The following is a 21625-nucleotide window of genomic DNA, read 5'->3' on the forward strand; positions in this document are numbered from 1 at the left end:
GATTATAGTCAGTTTGGCTCACCTCAAAGCCAAACCTTTCATGATCCTCTTTTCACATCATTGTGATGGATTTTCAGTGGCAAAACTTTTTCTAATTATATATTTTAATGGGAAGAGATTTTGCAACCGGCCTGTATACCAATGTGGCATGGAAATAGTACTATTTGCAGTAGTCCAGTCCCTCCATTGTGAATAAGTAGCTTTCCAGAATTGCACCCATTTCCTCTTCTCTTACTGTTTCCTCAGTTCTGGGCAATTTGATTTATGTCTCCTGTTTCTGCACGTGACACTTGGGATAATCGTCTACACAGAGTTCACAGTCAATAAATGTTGTTAGTTGACAGGCACATTTTTCTTTAACTCTAATCTCCAAAAGAAGATACTCTCCGCGCGCGTGTGTGTGTGTGTGTGTGTGTGTGTGTGTGTGTGTGTGTGTGTGAAGGGAGATTATAGTGGTCACTGTTGTGGAAAATTGGTCACAAAAACAAATATGAGTGGGAATCTGACTTTTTTCTTATAATTCAATAATGTTTAGAAATAGAAAAAATGAAAAAAGAGCTATGTTAGTAAATTTATGTATTATATTCACTAGGGGTGTGAATTTTGTATAAACCCATTAATTTTTAAAAGCTATTATTTTAAAAAAAAACATGACATAGCAGTTGTACAAAAGTTAATGTGGTCAAAGAAACCTCTAGAATTTAGTCTACAATATTCAGACCTTATTTTCATGGACCCTGAATAAATTTCTTTTACATTTTAGGCTGTTATGTTGAATGCCAAATGGACTTGTAGTGACCCTCACTTAATGTGTAACAAAAATAGGAGACTATTTCTTAGCGACTAAGTTTTTTTCCAAATATTCTTCTAATTCAAGAGCTCTAAAAACACAGGTTTTGCATTTATTCTACTCTGGCTTCATGGCTAATGAGGAATATACTTGATGAGGAATACTTCACTTTAAGTGGCAGTCCTGAAGTACTTGCATGGAAGGTGGTGCACAATTTAAATTATTCTAACAGTCTGTTATGCACTGTACACAAGTAGTAAAATTAATGGATGCACTTCAAGTAATGATCCATTTCCTCTGGGTGCAATATATTTATTCATAGACTATTTCAGGGGCTGTTTAGAATATGAGATGTGAATGGATTATGATTCATTATCCCTGAGATTCTAATGTGTTACTACAAAATGGTTTCCATATGTATTGTTCATAATGCCTGGTGAGTTAGTGTTTGTATTCTTAAGTAGCTAACAAAAAATTAGAAAAACAGATGCTCAAATGATTGATACTTAAAACTTTGCAGATATTTACATTTACAAAGTGTTATAAAACTAAAAATTTTCAGTTGAGTTAAGGAACATAATTCTATGATACGCACATAAAACAATCATATATAATAATAAAATTATTCAAATGTGAGTATTCGCTTGGTAAATGCTTAGTGACCTTATTTATTCTACAAAAGTTTTAAGAGACTTTCTCATAGTATCACCAGTCATACTGAATAATATATGGCTAAATAATTCATGAAGTAATGGCATTTCTAATTTTAGTTTAAGAGATACACATTAAGTAATGTGACATGTGACAATGCTTTAGATCCCTCACCTAAGTATTTTAAAGGAAACTTGAAGCAAGTGAGACTGTGTGCATGTTTGTGTTTGAATTTTTGCGCCTATGGATGTTGCTCCCCTAATGTTCTTATTTGTATAAACTAAGTTATCAATTTGGTGTTGGGTGCGTTCACAAGCACAGTGTATTTATTCCGTACCTACTCAAAGCCGAGAACTCTGATACTGCCATTAGAGACATTTTTCTTAGAGGGGTTTATAGTTTAGAACGACAGGTTATACTCTACTTGAGCAGGAAGCATATTCACACGCGAATTAATACAATATTCACATACAAATCCTTCACATTAGGATGTGTAATTCTCTGCAGTCAACATCATATCTTTGCCAGTAACATCTAGAAATTTCTGTTTTTACTTTTTGGCATGGTTATCCTTTATAACTTTAATTTCAAGTGATTATAGATGGATGACCAAATATTCTAAGATTCCCTAATAAACTGTTATGAATTCATCAATGATTGAAGTAATTAAAAAAATATACGTACACTTCTATATCCCATATTAGTGCCGCATTATATAAAATTAGCACTATCTTTAAAAATATTTATCATTAATTTTCATAAATGACCCCCTTCAGTCATTAAAAAGACTCCCCCTCCCCCTAACTTCAAGGTTTGAAAGATCTGGTCTCTTTTCCTGTTTCCTGCATATTTTTTTTTTCATTTCTTTGTATTAACATTGACTAATATTTATTAGTTGTCTGGTATGTGTCAGACTTTGTGTAACTATTTCACACATGTTAACTCAGAACCCTCATAGGTATTCTATGAGGTCAATTCTATTTCCTCCTCATTTCATGGATAAGAAAAATGAGACCCAATTAGATTAAATAACTGAACCCAGTTCACCCATCTAGTAAAGAGAGGGGTCAGATTTGAACTCAGGTCTGCCTAATACCAGAGCTCTTACTGCAAATTTCTATACCCTTCTGCCCACCTTCACCGTTTATCCTAATGTGGAGATCCTTCTTTTACCTATTACTGTATTTTAATTGCCTTTATTAGTTATAAAAATCAATATGCTAATAAGTAGAGAGTATTGTAGATTTCATAGTGGATTTGTACAGAATTCACTTTTCTCATTTATTTTAATTCCTTTTTAGTGATGTTGAGCATCTGGACTTTTTTTGGCATAACATATTGAGCTGATAGTTTTGGGCAATGATCAACAAGGACTCATTAAATTCTATCCCTGAATTTTAATAGATACCACAGAACCTATTGGTACTTCATTATAGGTTGATTTATATTTTGCTGATTAAATTAATATATATTATTCATATTTAAAATTAACTTAAAATTTTATTTTTCCAATTGCTAGGGGGTCTTTGTGTGGTTGACCTCTCTCAGGGACGGTGAGATACTTCCCTCTGTATTCCATTATCATTTAGACAAATGTTAAATAAGGCTCCATCCAGCATCAGTCCATCAGTGCCTTTAATTTACTTTAGCATTTCTTACTTGCTATCTTGGACTTGAACTACCATGGACTTCCTTCTTCTAAGTGCTTATTCAAGTTTAACATAACATATGCTAAAAATATTTCTCCTAAGCATCTGATCATTTAGATCCATGACACATTTTTGAGTCATCATCTAACATAATTTAAAATTTCTTGCCTGTATATTTTTAAATCATTTCCTTTAATTTTCCAGCAACAATGTTAGCATTTTATTGTAATGTTTTTTCTCAAATTGAGTGCCTACATGACCTCAGTTTTGGATTTGAATTCTTCTCTTATACTTTGTAACAAGTATGATCATTTTACAACTACAGCTGCTTAGTGGCATCCCCTAAAACATATTTTGGTACACTTCTTGGTCACTGCTCAAAACCAAATTATCACAAACAGTATATGACACAAGGCATCCAGATATCAATAAGACCAATTACTTCCTTAACTAGTAGGAGGGTATTAGAAGAATATTGAACTCCTGCAAACTACCGGCTTCCTTTTATAGCTGTATGTATGGAGACACGCATATATTATCTTTTACACTTTACTTTTCAATTATTTTTCTTTCAAAATGTATTAGCCAGAGAAGGAGGAAAAGATTGTTGACCATGATATTTGCAAAGTTTGTTTTCTCCAATGTCATCCTGAGTAGTATCAAATTGTGAAACTAGTGAAGTTAGAGTTGTGTTTCAAATGAATTGAGAGATGTGGTTTGGCAACATAAGCATAATTACAACAAAACGAAAATTAGAATTTCTGAGCAGAGGAAAGTAAAAGAGGGTAAAATAATGTAGTTACTGAATTTAAATCCATATTTTTTAGTTTTTAAAAAGAGTGAAGTGGGAGGTATACACAAGTTAGCAAAACCACAGGCCTTAGGTTTGCTAGAGATGGTCTTCAGATTTTTAATAACTTACTTGCACATTAACTAAATCATATTACCAGAAAGTTGAGTAAAATGTCCATTCATAAAACTGGATTCTTCTAGACAGCTTGGTCTTCACTAAATCACTTTATCCCATAGATATTTTAATCTAGAGGAAGAATCTTAGAGTGAACTTATGATCCCTTTTGAGTTCCCTCAGGATATATGTAGGAATAGGAAACATTCAAGTAGTCAATATTTCAAAAATATAAGCAAGTTATCAGTGCTATCATAGCTATGTTTTAAAATACATATAATATTTGATGTATTTTCTTTATATAATGTAAGGAACTTACTATATAAATTATGTGCACGTGTATGTAAGAATATCTAAATTTTTTGAACTAACTTTAGAGAAGTAGTATTTTAACCTATGGTATTGTAGGGTGTTGCTACACTTTCATGCTATGTATAGGATAATATATACTTGGATTGGTATTAGTCATATATATCACATAATGATAAAATTTAAATAATATACTATATATATTAAAAGACACAGCATATTCCCTAACTCATCGGAGGTTTTCCAGAAGGCTAAAGGTGACAATGATGTCCTTATGTTTCCCTTTTGCCCTTGATAGATTTTTTTCTGCTTTAGTACTGCTATAGATGATTTTAAAACTTTCACATCAACTTCCATATTTGTAAATGATATGTAAATAATATGAAAACCTTTTTTAATATTAGAAAGATTATTTTTCCTAGTCCTTGTTTCACTTTCACTTCTTTAGACCCACGAGCAATCTGCTTATTTCTGGATTTCTATAGCAGAGACAGAGAATTACTGATTTTTGATAGATACTCACTTTTTTTCTTTTTTAAAAAAAAAACAAATAATAGCATTTCCACTAATTCCCAAACCATTTTAAAAAATAAAGATGTAAGTTAGTTTTTGGAGATATATTTTAATAATATGCATGATATTTAATATTTATTTGGAAACATCCAGAAGGTCATTTGTCCATGATTAATCTTCCACCCCCATCAGAGCTTTGACCAGTTTTGTTTTTATTTAAATGTATTCTACTTTCCTACAGCTTATGTGCCCTTATTTATTACTTTATTACTTTCATATTCTTCGATAAGATACAACTCTAATAATTTGTAATCAATAATCAGAAATCATCTTGGTACTTTTACCTTTTTATCAGTAACTGATTTGTTTGAAATCATTCATATGATGAATATTTTTAATCTTGAGATACTTATAGATATTTTAGATATTTAGACATTTTTAGATGATATCTTTCAGTCTGCGGCTTCAGTGGATATATTTTAAAAATCTTTCTTTCTAGAGGGTGTTAATGCTGACAGCATCAAACAAGCCTCAGAACAACTGAACAGCCGGTGGATTGAGTTCTGCCAATTGCTAAGTGAGAGACTTAACTGGCTGGAGTATCAGAACAACATCATCACTTTCTATAATCAGTTACAACAATTGGAACAGATGACAACTACTGCTGAAAACTGGTTGAAAACCCAACCCATCACCACATTGGAGCCAGCAGCAATTAAAAGCCAGTTAAAAATTTGTAAGGTAAGAACCTCTCCTCCTATTTGGAGCACGATCATTAGGAATTTCTTGGCAATTTCCAGAAGAATAGCAAATTATTTAATAATAAAATTTCCCTTTTAAGGATTTAGTTAAATGAAGTAAAGGTCAAAATATAAGCAAAGAAAATAAGTTTAAATACGTACTATATAGATGCCTGAATCAAAAAAAAAAGAAAACGTATTTAGACTAGTTACATATGGCTAATTGATTTTGTCAGTTTGCAAAATGGTGAGGCAATTTTGGAATATGGAAACTAAATGTATCCTATGAGAAATGGCCAATAATTTGGAGCTCTTTCTCATGGTAGCTGATGTGCTAAAAGCAAAATCCGGTCATATGTTGAAAAGTGGAATCCACACAAACACAAGCAGCTGATATACTGTGTAATCGGATATATGAGGAACATCTTTAAGACTGACAGTCCATTCAAATTAGGATAATTTGAGGAAGGTTTCTTTCCAAAAATATTTTATAAATGTGCTTGGAGTAAAGAGGAAGCACAAAGGATAGTACAGTAACCCAGCATCAGAGCTGTTACCATTCTTAGGACAGAAAAGGATCGGGGAGAGACATGTTATGGAAGCCCAGAAGGAGAGAGTCAGATGCCCATTGTTAAGGCGGCCTTAAGAGCTAGCACAAGTGCCATGACAGGAATGGAGCCAGAAAAATAAACACCCAACTTTGCTCTCCTCCCTGCCTCCAGAATCTGGGCAGGGCTCCTCACTGACTAAACTTAATCAGAAGGCAGAGGACAAGGAGCTGTTTTCTATAAATGTCATTCTCCTGGATCACAGAAGGGTGGACACAAAAGGGCCTGAGAAAGAGATTAAAAGAGTATGTCTACAAGTATAAGAAAACAAGAGATATAATGTTAATAACGTGAACTTTTTGTATAGTTACTATGAGCTACACACTTTTCATGGGAAGTGGGAAATTGATTAGAGGATAGATGAAAAGGTTTCCAGGATGAACCTCAGTGATAGACTGAGGTGGCTGGGTTTAATATAAAAAGCAATGAATTGGGGTTAATCTGCATCCTTTGAAAAGAATGGTTTGAATAATGGGAGAATGGAGATGGAAAGGTAACAGGGTTGGTTTGGAGATGATACTGAACCCAGAAAGTGATGGGAAATTCAAAGCTGTTATGGAAGGAAAAACAATTGAAGGGCTTGATGATTCTTCTTCAAAGATTGGACCTACGGCTTTACTAAAGTACATAAAATCAGGAAATATATTTTTGGATAAAGACGATAGTACAGAAAGGCATTTAGTTTATTATACAAATGTCATGCAAATATAGGGAATTTGTATATTTAGACACATTTTGCTATTAAAGAATAGAATCCATGAATTTTTTTTCCTGTTAATCTGTGGAATACTCCACCTACATTATTTCTGGCAGCAAAAATCTGATGATACTACATTAATCTGTTTCATTAGATTCAGATATAGAAATTAACAACAACATCTACAAAATGCATTCATCCATAAGATAAATATTCAACAATGTCTCTAATGTGGCCAAGAATGATACTAAGTGTATTAGCTGGCTAGGGCTGCCATAACAAATACCACAGACTGGGTGGCTTAAACAACAGAAGTTTATTTTCTCACAGTTCTAGAGGCTGGAAAGTCCAAAATCAAGGTCTGGTAGGGTTTGACTTCTGGTGAGAGCTCTCTTTCTGGCTTACAGACAGCTGCCTCCTCACCATGTCCTCACATGGCCTTTTCTGGGTGCATGTGCCTGGAGGGAGAGAAAGAATCTCTTTTTCTTTCTTCTTGTAAGGACACCGATCCTATCAGATAAGGACTCCGCATTTATGACCTCATTTAACCTTAGTTACCTCCTAAAAGCCCTATCACCAAATATAGTCACGTTGTGGGTTAGGGCTTCAACATATAAATTTTGGGGGCACAATTCGTTCAATAGCATTCTGACCCTGCCCCCCTCTTCATGTCCTTCTCACATGCTGTGAGCCCCTAAAGTCCAAAAGTCATAACTCATTCCAGCATCAACTTTAAAGTCTAATGTCCAAAGTCGCATCTAAATATAATTTAAATCAGATATGGGTGAGACTCGAGGTGTGATTAATCCTGAGACAAAATTCCTCTCCTGCTGTGAACCTGTGAAATCAGATAACATTTGTGCTTCCAAAGTGTGGTGGTGGGACAGGCATAGGATAGACATTCCCATTCCAAAAGGAAGAAAAATAGAGCAGCAGGAAGGGGTGGCGGGTCCTAAGCAAGTCCAAAATCTAGCGCAGCAAATTCCACTGGATTTTAAGGCTAGAAAACAATCGTCTTTGGCTTGATACCTTGCCTTCCAGTCCTGCTGGGGTGGTGGTTCTATCCCCAGGACCCTCTGGGGCAGCGGTCACTTAAGTTTTGGGAATATTAGAGTGAGCATTCATTGACCCTGCACTCATAGTGTTTACCTGGAATGGGGAGAGAGACATTAAGTAAATGATCACGTAAATAGATGTAAAATTACCACTGGGACAAATGCTTTAAACAGAGGTACAGAGTTCTGGGAGAATGTCTAACAGGGAAAACCTTACCTAGACACAGCCACCAAGGGCAGTTTTCCTTGAGGAAGTTACATTTCAGTTAAGGCTTTTAGAATGAGTCAAAATTAAGTAAGAGAAGAGCAGAGTGAGAGGCTTCAGGCAGAAGGACCAGGGTGGAAGGGAGCAATAACAAGCAAGGAACTGAAAGAAGGCCAATGTAAATGCTGGGCATAGCGGGGCGTGGGTGTAAGACGAAAGAAGGAGGCGAAAAGACAGGCATAGAGGAGACCAAGCGAGACTCTTGGGGCATGCTAGAATCTTGTCTTTATCTGAGAAGCAGATGGAGATCACTGGAGGTTGTGTATCTTAAATATTCTCTCGAGGTTAGGGAAGTCATCCTGAATGAAATTATTTCTTTTTTCTGCATTCAGCCACAAAGTTCCAAAGTCTGATGACACGATTCTATCCCTCTTCATTACCCCTTTCTCTTTCTCTCTGCCCCATTGGTTTCTATTAGTTTGATGAATTACCTTTGTAAAATATTTAGCAGGATAAGCTCAATGTCGTTCACACAGAGTTAAAATTATACCATTTGGCTGTGATTAGTGATAGGTAAATAAATTATTCCATCCTGTTTGTCAACGCATTCTGTTATTTGGAGATGTTTTCTAAGATTAGAGTTCAGATTTAGCTCAAAATCTAATGCTCGCTATAACTGGTTTATAATATGTTGGAGGTTAGAGAACCCTTTGGAAATTGGAAGAAATCCATGGACCCTTTCCTGAGAAAAATACAAAAGTTTTTCCATCAGATAAACATATAATTTTAAAGAATAAACAGACTCAAGGAAGATGCCTTACTCTGGAGAACCAACCACACTAAGGCCCTTTTATGGAAGTGAGGAGTAATTGTTAACATCTTTTAAATGTTAAATATTTCAGGTCAAAATGATCTCTGCTATGATTTACTCACAGGACTTTAAGGCCTCAACTGAACATTTGCCCAAATGTTTTATTAGTTTCAAAGTCCCCTTTGTTTTACAGCACACACTTGACTATACTGTAGGCTCCTTCTACAGCCCCCTAAACAGAAAGATTGACGGCCCTCCATCTGGCCAAATGTAAATCAGGTTCTTAAATGTTTCACAGCAGATGTCAATGCTGCCATTTGCAAGCCTAGTGTACTAAGTGCACGTCTACATTCTATAATCAAAAACACAGAGGATTACCCTTTACCTCTTGTCTTATTCTTCATCCGTGGATATGCACTTGTCTTCTACCACTTGATTGAGAGGTTTCATATTTGAATAGAAGAGATGGGTCACCTCCCCATTTATCTAAATGTCTTTCATCTTCACCTGCCAAAAGAATTTGATTGTCAGAGATTAACCTACCTGAATCAACTCATACTGTTATAACCACACACCAACATTCCTCTGAAAGTTATCTTTGTATCACTAAAAACCATAACAAGTGCCCAGTAGATGGTCTTGATACTATGAAAGGATCTGTTTGATAAGTTTATCTCATTCAATTCTCAGACAAAAGTTACTCTCTCCAAAAGAGTATGCATGCATTCAAAACTATTAACTTTTTTTTTTTTACTTTTTGCTTTGATTTCCAGGAAGCTCAGATTTATATTTAGTTCATAATTACTGTAATTCTTTCAGTTTCTCCCTCCTTCTAATTGGCTTGTGATCCAATTTTTAATTTAAATTTTAATTATCCTGTTTTTTACATTTTAAATGGTAAAAAATCCTGAAGTACATTTTTTAAAGGTAGCATAAGTATGAATTATTAGTAAGCCACCATGGTAATAATAGTTTAAGAAAGAGCATTTTGAAATTTCTGTTTGAGTTCAAATTATATATGTATCAGATACATGTGAAGTGCAGCATCACTGGAAAGAAAAGAATATGAAAACATTTATATCAAGAACAGCACTGTTCAAAAAAATATAATGCAAGCCACAAACTTGAGCCACATATGTAATTTTAAGTGTTCTAGAAATTACATTAAAAAAGGAAAAAGAAACAGATAAATGAATTTCAATAATGCATTTTATTTAAGCTGATATATCAAAAATGTTATCATTTCAAGATTTAATCAATATTTAAAACTCTGAGAGTTTATCTTTGTATATTTTCATGCTACGTCTTCAAAATTGAATGCGTGTTTTACAGTGACAGCACATCTAAATTTGGACAAGCCACATTTCAGATGTTCAGTAGCCACATGTGACTAGTGACTACTATATTGGACAGCATAGCGGAGTGTCCATGTGATTTTAGCATCCAAACCAGGATCCTCTTGAGAGTGAAAAGAGGTGCTATGAACAATTATGCCAGTACAACAAGAGAAAAACAGAGCCAACAGTCACCCTAACTAAACAGTGGTAATTGCCTGTTCAGTCAGGAGAAGTAATGAGACCATACAAAAGCTAGGTAATTATAGACATAAATGTATGTGTGTATATACATAAATAACACATACATTACATATGTATGTATATGTAATATAAACATATATTTGTAATTTAATGTACTATGTATGTATATAATTTATATTCTACACAAATGAATTTAAAGAAAAATATCGTTCGTTAAATGAGCTTAGAATTTGAAGCAAAAGCACACAACTTTGAGTTAAGAGGGATGCAGAGGAACATCCATGTTTGATTTATGGGAAAGATATAAGGTCATTCATAGTACTTTTCAACCGTACACATTCATGCCCATTAATGCTCTAAATGATGTCATTTTGAAATTTAAAGATAGTTTTATATGATGATATCTGTTGAACCAAGAACCAAGGTATTCTTAAATTGATGACCTGTACTAGAGGTTTGCTTAAACTGTCATGGATGTTTCTTATCACTTTTTTGATAAGGGCATTAAGCTAAGTTTGTGTCACTGCCTTTTAACACCTTCCTTTGCAAATATGTAATGTATGCAAAGTAAAAATGTTATTTATTTTAATACTCTATATTATGGTACAGGAAGAAGTCAACCGGCTGTCAGCTCTTCAGCCTCAAATCGAGCGATTGAAAATTCAAAGCATAGCCCTGAAAGAGAAAGGACAAGGGCCAATGTTCCTGGATGCAGACTTTGTGGCCTTTACAAATCATTTTAACCAAGTCTTTGCTGATGTGCAGGCCAGAGAGAAAGAACTACAGACAAGTAAGTAAAAATACCTCAAATGGCTAACTTGATATTTTCCAAAATAGTTCTTTATGGGAAAAAGAGAAAATACTAACCTGAAAGAATAATTTCTATCAAAGGAACCACCTTCCCTAAAACGTGTAGTAACAAGTAATAAAATACTGTTCTTGAAAAACATATATGTTATAGTTTCATTTCTTCTCCCCCCACAATAATTTCATGACTATGAGGAACAAATAAAATAAAGCATATGTTTAATATAGGCATAACTTCTTGGTGGGTTGCAAATTTTGCAAACATTTTGAACATTGAAAGAAATAAAAGAGCAGTTGAAGCCTTGTTAGTGGGATTTCATTAAATCCAGTTTGCTGTATGTACAGGGATGTTTAGCTGGGCATCTTACTAATACTTCTATCAATTTATATGAGGATTATTATAGCTGTAGCATACATGTGGCAACTGAAACTCAGCAAAGAGCGAGTTATGCTTTGGGCTGCATTTTGCTATTGGCTCACTATAACAGTACAATATCCTCTTTTTCTCATTTAATGATAAAATATAAGAGTGGAGCAATTATGCAAATACCTGCCATAAGACTAGCAAATTTTTCAAGGTGTCCCTCTTTTCTCTCACCGGTTTGCTCTTACGATATTAATGCATAGTATCTGGTCAAAATATCCCTACTCATAAGCTTACTTTTTAAGACAAAAATTCCTTTGACAGACAGGTTTGTTAACACTTTTAAGCATTAGTAAATGAGTTTTGGGTTCACCATACACGTACATACATAAGTATATATGTACACACACAGGATTATAGAGTAAAATTGGATTTTAAGGCATTTAGGTAGAAATATTTTTTAAAAATGTCTTCCCAAAACTTGTTGGGAGAAGCAAGAATGTGTATTTGTTTTCTACTAAAATTTTAATTATTTGGAAAACACATTTTTAATTGCTTTTCTTTGTAAACACCCAAAGAATTTACCACATAATTAAATTTCTAGAATGAGTGCAGTGATATACATGAAACTTTCCCCATTTTCCTAGTTTTTTATTTTTATTTCTTGGTGAAGTCGTGGAATGAATTTAATAAAGGAAAAGATAAATGCATATTTTTTTCTTTTACTTCAAAGTCATCTTGCTGAGGGGTTTATTTTCCTAATAGGGAATCGGGTAATACAACTTTACAGTAATGTCAGCTCCCTCTAGTGGATTTCAATATGCTTGTTGTTGGGCCTCTATAAAATCAACTGGGGAAAAGATTGTGAATGTCCTAAATTTTCAAACATTGACCTATTTAACAATAATGCATTTTTCTTGTCATAGAATCCATAAGCCTCCCTTAAAATCAAGCACATTTTAATGGTTATACTATTACTGGTGGACAAAAGAGCTTCTTCACTAGAAAGTCATTTTAATTTACATGTACATATTAATTATATTCAGGTTCAACATTTTTTCTGTTTATTTTAAAGATGTTCAGAATTGATGTTTGATGATAACTGAGATTCGACTATGATACTACAATATAAATGTAGAATAATGTGTACTCTCTATACTTATAGCCCTCAATCTACCCATCCATATTATTATGTCTACTCTTTATCTTTCATACATATACTGATCGTTTATAAAACTGCCAACCATTTTCACTCCATTTACCTCTAAATAAAATTTCCTCCCTTCTTCTTTATTTACCAAAACATCTCTGACAATTTTACTCATTCTTTTGGAAAACTTGTCTTGATTAATTAATAATCATTAATTAAATATTGATTATATATGAGTTATAAATTATACAATTTATATATGTATATATAATTTTATATATTATGCATGCATGTTGTAATATATGTAATGTTCATATATTGCATATATTAGGTATAATATATAAATTATACATGTAATTTTACATATTATATATTTATATACATATATATATTATGTACATATATAAATGGTAAATACAAAATTCACCATATCAAGTCATACTGCAGTTTAGTCTGTTAATTAATAATTCTTTTCAAAGATTTTTACATATGTATGCTTTACCCTCAAACTGGCACCAGGAAGTAAATCTCATTTCTTGTATTGCTACTTGGAACTTTGAACATATTAAGTATTTAGCAAATAAGAGGGTACCACAAGGACCTGGGAATCCATCCTGAGTTTCATTTCCTTTTCCTTTCTTTCTTTACTAGCATTCTCACAATGAAACAAAAAGTTGACTTTTTAAATGTACTTTGGTGAAAATTGGTGTAAGGTACCAATTGGTGGTTGGTATGGTACCTGGCAAAGGTGATATGAGAAAATAATATTAAAAGATAAAATGTATCCTATATTCACAGTAATTCCTAGTTTACGAGCAACTTTGTTATCAATTAACTTTCTTGTTCTTCAAAGAGCAATCCTTTGAGAATGTTTTATCATCCCTATGTCACAAGTGACCTAATGGAGATTGAACAACTGAAAGAATGAATGCGAGATGGTATAAGAACTAGAGAGTATACATGGATCTTCATAGCGACATTACAGTCATGCGCCACATAATGACGTTTCGGTCAACGATGGATTGTGTATATGACGGTGGTTCCATAAGATTAGTACCATATAGCCTAAGTGTGTAGTAGGCTATACCATCTAGGTTTGTGTAAGTACATCTCTATGATGTTCATACAATGACAAAATCACCTAAGGACACATTTCTCAGAGCGTATCTCCTTCATTAAGTGGCGCATGACTATATTCATGATAGCCAAAAAGTGGAAGCAACCCAAATGCCCATCAACTGATGAATAAAGAAAGCAAATGGGTATATTCATACAACGAAATATTCACTAATGAGAAGTGATGAGGTACTGATACATGCTACAGCACGAACGAGCCTTAAAAACATTATGCTAAGCGAAAGAAGCCAGTTACCAAAGACCATATATATATGATTCCATTTATAGGAAATGTCCACAATAGGTAAATCTGAAGAGACAGAAAGTAGATTAATTGTTACCTGGGGCTGGAAGATTGAGAGGGTAGAATTGTCTCTCAAAACAGTTGCTAGAAACCTTTTCTAGAAACTGCAAACCAGAAAGACCATGCTCTACTCTAGATGAATATGGAAAACACAGCAGCATATGGTTTGTTACAGATGATCTATTACTTTAACAAGGAAGAAATTAAATGTTTCTAAATGTAAATATTAAAACAGAATTTGTAATATAATTTGGATTTATTTAAATTGTGAAGTGGAAATCATGTCAAGAAAATAATTTTGGGGCTTTTTTTGTTTGGTATGGTTTTGCAGAAAATGGGGAAAGTGACTACATTAGTTATGACAATAAGTGTTTTGTTTTTTTCTAAGACTTCAAAAGGTTGTTTTTTTGTTCTATAACCCTAGATTGGTGGCAGGATACTGTCTTTGTTTCTTTTTTTAAAAAAAATGTGATAAGAACACATAATATGAGATCTACCCTCTTAACAAATTTTTAAGTGTACAATAGAGTATTAACTGCAGGCACAATGTTATAGAGCAGATCTCTAGAAACTAGGTCTTGTATAACTGAAACTTTATACCTGATGAGCAGCAACTCTCCATTTCCCCCTCCCTTCAGCCCTGGACACCCATCATTCTATTCTCTGCTTCTATGAGTTTGACTATATCAGATACCTTGTAAAAGTGGAATCATGCGGTATTTGTCCTTCTGTGACTGGTTTCTTTCACTTAGTGTAATGTCCTCCAGGTTCTTCCATAGTGTCACATATGGCAGGATTTCCATTTTTTTAAGGCTGAATAATATTACATTGTATATATATATACCACATTTTCTTTCTTTTTCCATCTATGGACATTTAGTTTGTTTCCATATCTTAGCTATTGTGAATAATGCTACAATGGACCTGAGAATACAGATATCTCTTTGAGATCCTGATTTCAATTCTTTTGTATATGTACCTAGAAATGGGATTGCTAGATCATATGGTAGTTCTACTTTTAATTTTTTTGAGGAACCTCCATACTGTTTTCCCTAGTAGCTGTGGCATTTTACATTCTCACTGGTGGTGGTGGGTTCCATTTTCTCCACATCCTCACCCGTACTTGTTACCTTTAGATTTTTTTTTTTTTTATAATAGCCATCCCAACAAGTGTGAGGTGATATCTCATTGTGGTTTTGATATGCATTTTTCTCATAAATAGTGATGTTGAGCATCTTTTCATGTACCTGTTATTCATTTACATGTCTTCTTTGGAGAAATGAAGAGTCCTTTGCTCATTTTTTAGTCAGATTATTTATTTATTTTTTTGCTATTGAGTTGTAGGAGTTCCTTACATATTTTAGATATTATCCTCTTATCAGATATATGGTTTGCAAATATTTTCACCCATTCTGTAGGTTGCTGTTTCACTCTGTTAATTGTTTCCTTTGCTCTGCAGAGACTTTTTAGTTTGATGTAGTCCCCTTTGTCTGTTTTACTTTTGTTGCCCATGCTTTTTTATGTCTCTCCAAGAAATCATTTCAAGACCAATGTTATGAAGCTTTTCCTATATGTTTTCTTCTAGGAGTTTTACAGTTTCAGTTTTTCAAGTCTTTAATCTATTTTGAGTTGATTTTTGTGTATAGTGTAAGATAAGAGTCCAATTTTATTCTTTTTCACGTGGATATCCAGTTTTCCCAGCACTATTTGTTCAAGAGACTATCCTTTCCCTATTGTGTGTTCTTAGTATCCTTGTCAAAAATCAGTTGACTGTATGTGTATGGGTTTATTTCTGGGCTTCTATTCTATTTCCATTAGTCTGTTTGTCTGTCTTTATGCCAGTTATCATACTGTTTTAATAACTTTATAATATATTTTTAAATCAGGAAGTGTGAACCCTCCAGCTTTGTTCTTTCTCAAGATTGTCTTGGCTATTTGTGGTCTTTATGGTTCCATATGAATTTTAGGTTTGTTTTTTCTATTTCTGTAATAAATGCCATTGGGATTTTTATAGGGATCACATTAATCTGTTAATTGTTTGGCACAACACTGTCTTGCTCACTTATTCACTAATTCAATAAATATTTTTGAACATCTGCTATGTACCACGAAAGTATTGGGCACTAGGTATTTAGTGGAGAAAAGCAAGAGCAAGGTTTATGTTCTCATGGAGCTTACAGAAAGAAAGGTAGTAAATAAGTGACTATCTAAATTATATTATCACAGATTATGATTACTTAGAAAACATTATTCTTGGGAGATGACATTTGAGCCAAACCTGACGATGTGCAGGTGCCAGCTGTGTGATGAGTTGGAGGAAGGACATTAAGAAGAATTGCAACAAGCACAAATGCCCCAAGATAGAGAAGAAGTGCTTACATATCCAAGAGACAGAAAAAAGGCCAGGAGGACTGGAAACTAGCAAATCATGGGAAGATCAGGATAAAATGAGAGTGGAGTTCATGAAGGCCCCCATAGATTCCTGTAAAAAGTTCGGATTTTATCTTTTTTTAATCATATATATTTTATTTTTTTGTGAGGAAGATCAGCCCTGTGCTAACATCCATGCTAATCCTCCTCTTTTTGCTGAGGAAGACTGGCTCTGAGCTAACATCTATTGCCAATCCTCCTCCTTTTTTCTCCCCAAAGCCCCAGTAGATAGTTGTATGTCATAGTTGCACATCCTTCTAGTTGCTGTATGTGGGACGCGGCCTCAGCATGGCTGGAGAAGCGGTGCATCGGCACGCGCCCGGGATCCGAACCTGGGCCACCAGTAGCGGAGCGCGCGCACTTAACCGCTAAGCCACGGGGTCGCCCTGGATTTTATTTTAAAAGCTGTTGAAATTTCTAAAAGACTTTCAGTCGAGGAAATTAAGTAATCTGATTCATATTTTTGAAAGATCTAACTGGTATATTAGCCTCTAGCTGTTTTTGAGGAACAAATGGAAGAAAGGTCTAAGTGGAAGCAGGGAGACCGGGGAAATTGAGGGCATGCAGGCATAACCTTGGACTAGCGTTGTGGTATGGTAGAAAAAGAAAAGTGGAGGCAGCCTTGAAGAGATGATGATCTGAGGAGGAGTGGTAGGGGAAACTCGTACCAAAATTACAGGGAATCGCTTTTGCCTCCTGTAGGGAAAATAGAGCAAAATTTTAGGGCAGCCAGCAAAAGAGAGAGAGAGCCAGCTCTCTATGGCCATAATTTCAAGCTCTATGTGTAGTCCCTGCTGCTCTATGTTAAGTCGCTGAGTTTGGGAAGGGAGACAAAGGTTGACTTGAGCTAACTTTTCCAGCTTCAGGTCAGAAAATTGCCTGATTTACTTTTATATCTAGGTAAGGGATTCTTTTATTCTAGGAGACACAATCTGTATTGCTTTGCTCTTTCACTCCAGAAAGAATTAAGAAAAACTGTTTGTAATTGGTCCTTTCCTTTTCATTCTGTTTTCTTCGTCAATATCATCAACAGCAAGAATAACAGACATATTTATTTAAACCAGCTATGTGCTTCATTCTGTGAGATACAAGAATTGCTCTTTGACCTTGAGAATCTTGGGAACATATGCTAAATGCCAAGGGGAACATTAAATTTTTTTTAAATTTATTTAATAGTTCTTGAAGATAGGATCACTGAACCAATAGGGCTAATATTAGGAAAAAACGTGGAAAAGATGGAAAATGAAACAAAAAAACCGAAAACACTTACTTTATATTGTAATAAATATTTCAGTAGTGTAGTAATTTATACTTACACACTTGTTTAGAAAATTATAATTGAAGTGGAAAATGAATCAGTTGTTTAAGAGGTGAATATCAGAGCAACGCTTGTGAAAAATATTCAGATTTCAGTTGGTTCATTGGAGACATGGCTTTCTAAAAAATTCTAAGGTGATCTTGGATAAAATTCCTGTAAACCCATCTGTTTTACTCATGTCAGACCATGCCTAGGGCCCTTTGTGGGAATAGAACCTGAGCAGCAGGAACTTGTAGCAAAGGGGATGACATAAGCACAAAGGCTTGAATTAAGTGGTAGCTTTTTGTTAGAGGATAGGGTATTTATGGTGATGGGAAACTGGGCTGAAAAGTTGATTGAATTCCAATCACAAAGGTTCTTGAATGTCAAACTAAGGAAGTAACTTATATGTTGGCATTGGAAATTCAAGTTTTCATACTCAGAATTGCTTACTTTTCTAATTTGCTTAAGTACAATTTCTAGTATTTAATCATCATACATCGTGAGTCCCCTCTTCTTTCTTGACATCTTCTGCCAGTGTTCACATTAAAGAAATACTTACTCTGTGTCATGGTTTATGTCATTTAATAAGGTTTGGAGTTGCACAAAAAAGTCTTTAGTGATTACGTTGTCTCCTTGTCATTCTATTAACTATGAGGGATAGGGAAGTAGTTGGAGTCTACTTGGTATGGAATAAAAAGAAGCATTAGCTTCAACTTGAGCATTTTTCCAAAATAGCTATATCAAAGAAGTAGAAAGTGCTGTTAGTTTAGTTTCTACACACACACACACACACACACACACACACACACCTGCCTCATATTTTGTCATCACTAATTTCTACTTATAAATTATGGGAAATTCACATTGGAATCAACTTCATAGCAGAATTTTCAATGTTTTTAAGTGCTGTCACTATACAGACTACTAACATACACTCTCTCTTTCTCTCCCCAAATGAATTGCTTCCCCCAGCTTCCTTGTAAGCACAGTCCAGTAGAAATGCAATGTGGGCCATATAGATAATTTTAAGTTTTCTCGTAGCCATATTAAAAAAGAAACAGGTGAAAGTAATTTTAATTGCATATTTTATTTAAACAAATACATCCAAATATTATCGTTTTAACATATCATCGAAATTAAAAATTATAAGGATATTTTTACATTATTTTTTTGTGCTAAGTCTTCAAAATCTGGTGTGTGTTTACATTTGCAGAAAATCTCAATTTAGACTAGCCACATTTCAAGTGCTCAGTGGACACTTGTAGTTAGTGGCTGCTATATTGGAAATCACAGTTCTATATTTCTTTTCTCTACTCCATCATTTCTGTGACACTTAGATACCTTTCTTTTCTCTGAGTAGGTTTGTTTTAAATTTGGGGGGGGAGAATGTGATTTTTTCCCCAAAAAACAGTCATCTATAACATGCTGTTCTGAGATCTCAGCATTATTATGATAGCTCTATCTTACAATGGGGAAAAAATCTGAATTTTCAAAGTAGACCTCTGTTTTTCTTGCTTTTCAGTTAAAATTTTTTACCCCTTGACACAGACCTATGTATATATCAGAAAGTATAGCACTTATTTCCACACATGGCATTTTTTTTTTATAATGAAATAATCTTACCTCGTCTCTCCTGCTCTCTCCTTTGCTGACCATTCTTTTTCTTCTGTCTTCTCTTCTCTGAAGCCCCTTCTTCTTTTAAGTCAATTGGATAAAGCAGAAGGGATTTTTAAACAAAAGATCAGAAAATATCTCTTACACTCCTCTACTAAAATTTTAGATGGCAATTTGACCATACTTTATCATTGCCATCTTTCACGTGGCTGTACTAAAGAACTGGAGATTAATGGAATACTTGTACCTTTCAAGATAAACAGTAGTGCAGCATGGTAGCGCTTAACATTTACTTTCCCAATAATTCACAACACATGCTTCCAAAGCTACAGACATTTATATTAATTTTAATTTTGTAGGATTTATTTCTCTAACCATAAAACATTAAGAACGTATCTATATTTTTAAAATGACACTTTGGCAATAGAAGAGTGGAAACTATCATAAAAATCTTTATTTTGAGATGAATGCAATATATTTATTAGCGGTATACAGCTAAATGTTAAATCCTCAGGCCATTTTTTTCATGTGCCTGGGCTGGGCCAAATGATGTCACTAGCATTCTTGTGATTTTTAAGATGGTAGGATATTAAATTGGATATGTTTATTGTCTGCTCCCAGTAAAGAGGAAATTATCAGTTGGATTATTAATCTCTATTTCTACATAAAAGGAGGAAAGTGAATTTCCGTAGATGAAGCAGAACTAGTTCTGCTCCTACACTGGGATCACAAGGGCAGCATCTCATTGACTGGTAGGTAGAGTGGTTCATATTGAGTTTACCCTTCAGTGAAACTGGTTTCTGCACCAGACTTTTTCTTTCTTTCTAATCTGAAACAAAATTAGAAATCCTTCACTAGTATTTTGAAGTATGTCTGGTTTAAATGAGATAAACTTTGTGGTTTATAATCACTGTTCAGCAACTATAAGATAAATCATGTTGGCTAATGGAGGCTTTTTTCCATCTGGAAGGAAAACATATGAGTAACAGTATCCTTGGTTTTAATTATATGTTATCAACAAGAGAGTCATACATTTTATCTGCAGCCTAGACTTACCTCTTAAGTCCTGGATTCATATGTTCAACTACATCCTTGACTTTTCCATTTGCAAACCCAGTAAGTCCCCAAAAGATAAATTTGTGTTGGGCAACTCTGCAACCAACAACCATTTCCTCTTTGGCCCCTCCAATATCAGGGAAAAGAATCAACATCTATGGAGTTGCACGATCAGGAACCTCAGAATCGTCCTTGACATTCCCTGTCCCACACCCACTCCCTCTTCCATTTCCATTCAACCGCCAAGCCTCTGCGTGTTTATCTCCTAAATCGCTCTCACGTACAAACTTATTTTCATATTTATTGTCATCATATTAGTCCAAGCTACTGTGGCTTCTTGCCTGGACCACTAATTTGTCTCCGCTGCATCCATTCATGACACGGAGAAATCTGTTTTCTACATTTCAGCCAGAATGATTTTTCTTAAGGAAAATCTAACTGTGTCGCTTTTTTTGTGTGTAATACATTCAATGACTTCCTTTTGCTCTTAGTTTAAAGGCACCTAAAAGGCTCTGCCGAATTGGAGCATTGCCTACCTCCACAGGCTCATTCATGCTTATTTTCTCTCTACTTCATATTGACCTTTCATTTCCTGAAGATGGCATGATATTCCCCACCTCAGAGCTTGTGTATGTTCTCCCAGAAGCCCTAGCATAGCTAATTCTTATTCTTTCATATCTTTATTCAAAAGTTAATCCTCATGAGCTCCCAGTCTATATATGATGTTCCTATTATTTACTGTCATAGCCCTCTATATTTCTCTTTTATAAAATTAATTATAATTTGATCAAAACTATATTAGAATGTTATCTGGTTCCATGAGTAAAGTGTGAAATCAATGAATGCAGGGACTCTGTTTTCTTCCTTATTGCCTCCCTAAAAGGTATCGTAGAAGCTGAAATATACTTGATGCTCAATAAATATTTGAAAGAATGAATTAATAAGTGATATATATAATATATTAAATATATACATATATTTATCATATATATGTTAGATATATATATCTCA

The 21625-nt window shown here is 34.2% G+C and overlaps 1 protein-coding gene across 1 annotated transcript in view; it reads left to right on the forward strand.

The window, feature by feature from the left end:
- The first annotated feature begins 1219 nt into the window (after nucleotides 1–1219).
- The window catches only part of LOC147911961 (dystrophin-like), a 203895-nt gene continuing 183489 nt past the window's right edge, over nucleotides 1220–21625 (forward strand). Inside the window, exons 1-3 of the mRNA XM_087426448.1 lie at nucleotides 1220–1226; nucleotides 5319–5560; nucleotides 11083–11263. Of these exons, the coding sequence (XP_087282574.1) occupies nucleotides 1220–1226; nucleotides 5319–5560; nucleotides 11083–11263 (430 nt within the window). The remainder of the gene's footprint in view (nucleotides 1227–5318; nucleotides 5561–11082; nucleotides 11264–21625) is intronic.

Source organism: Ceratotherium simum, chromosome X, assembly GCF_057802395.1.
Source record: "Ceratotherium simum simum isolate JZ-2026a chromosome X, ASM5780239v1, whole genome shotgun sequence".
NCBI classification, from domain to species: Eukaryota; Metazoa; Chordata; class Mammalia; order Perissodactyla; family Rhinocerotidae; genus Ceratotherium; species Ceratotherium simum.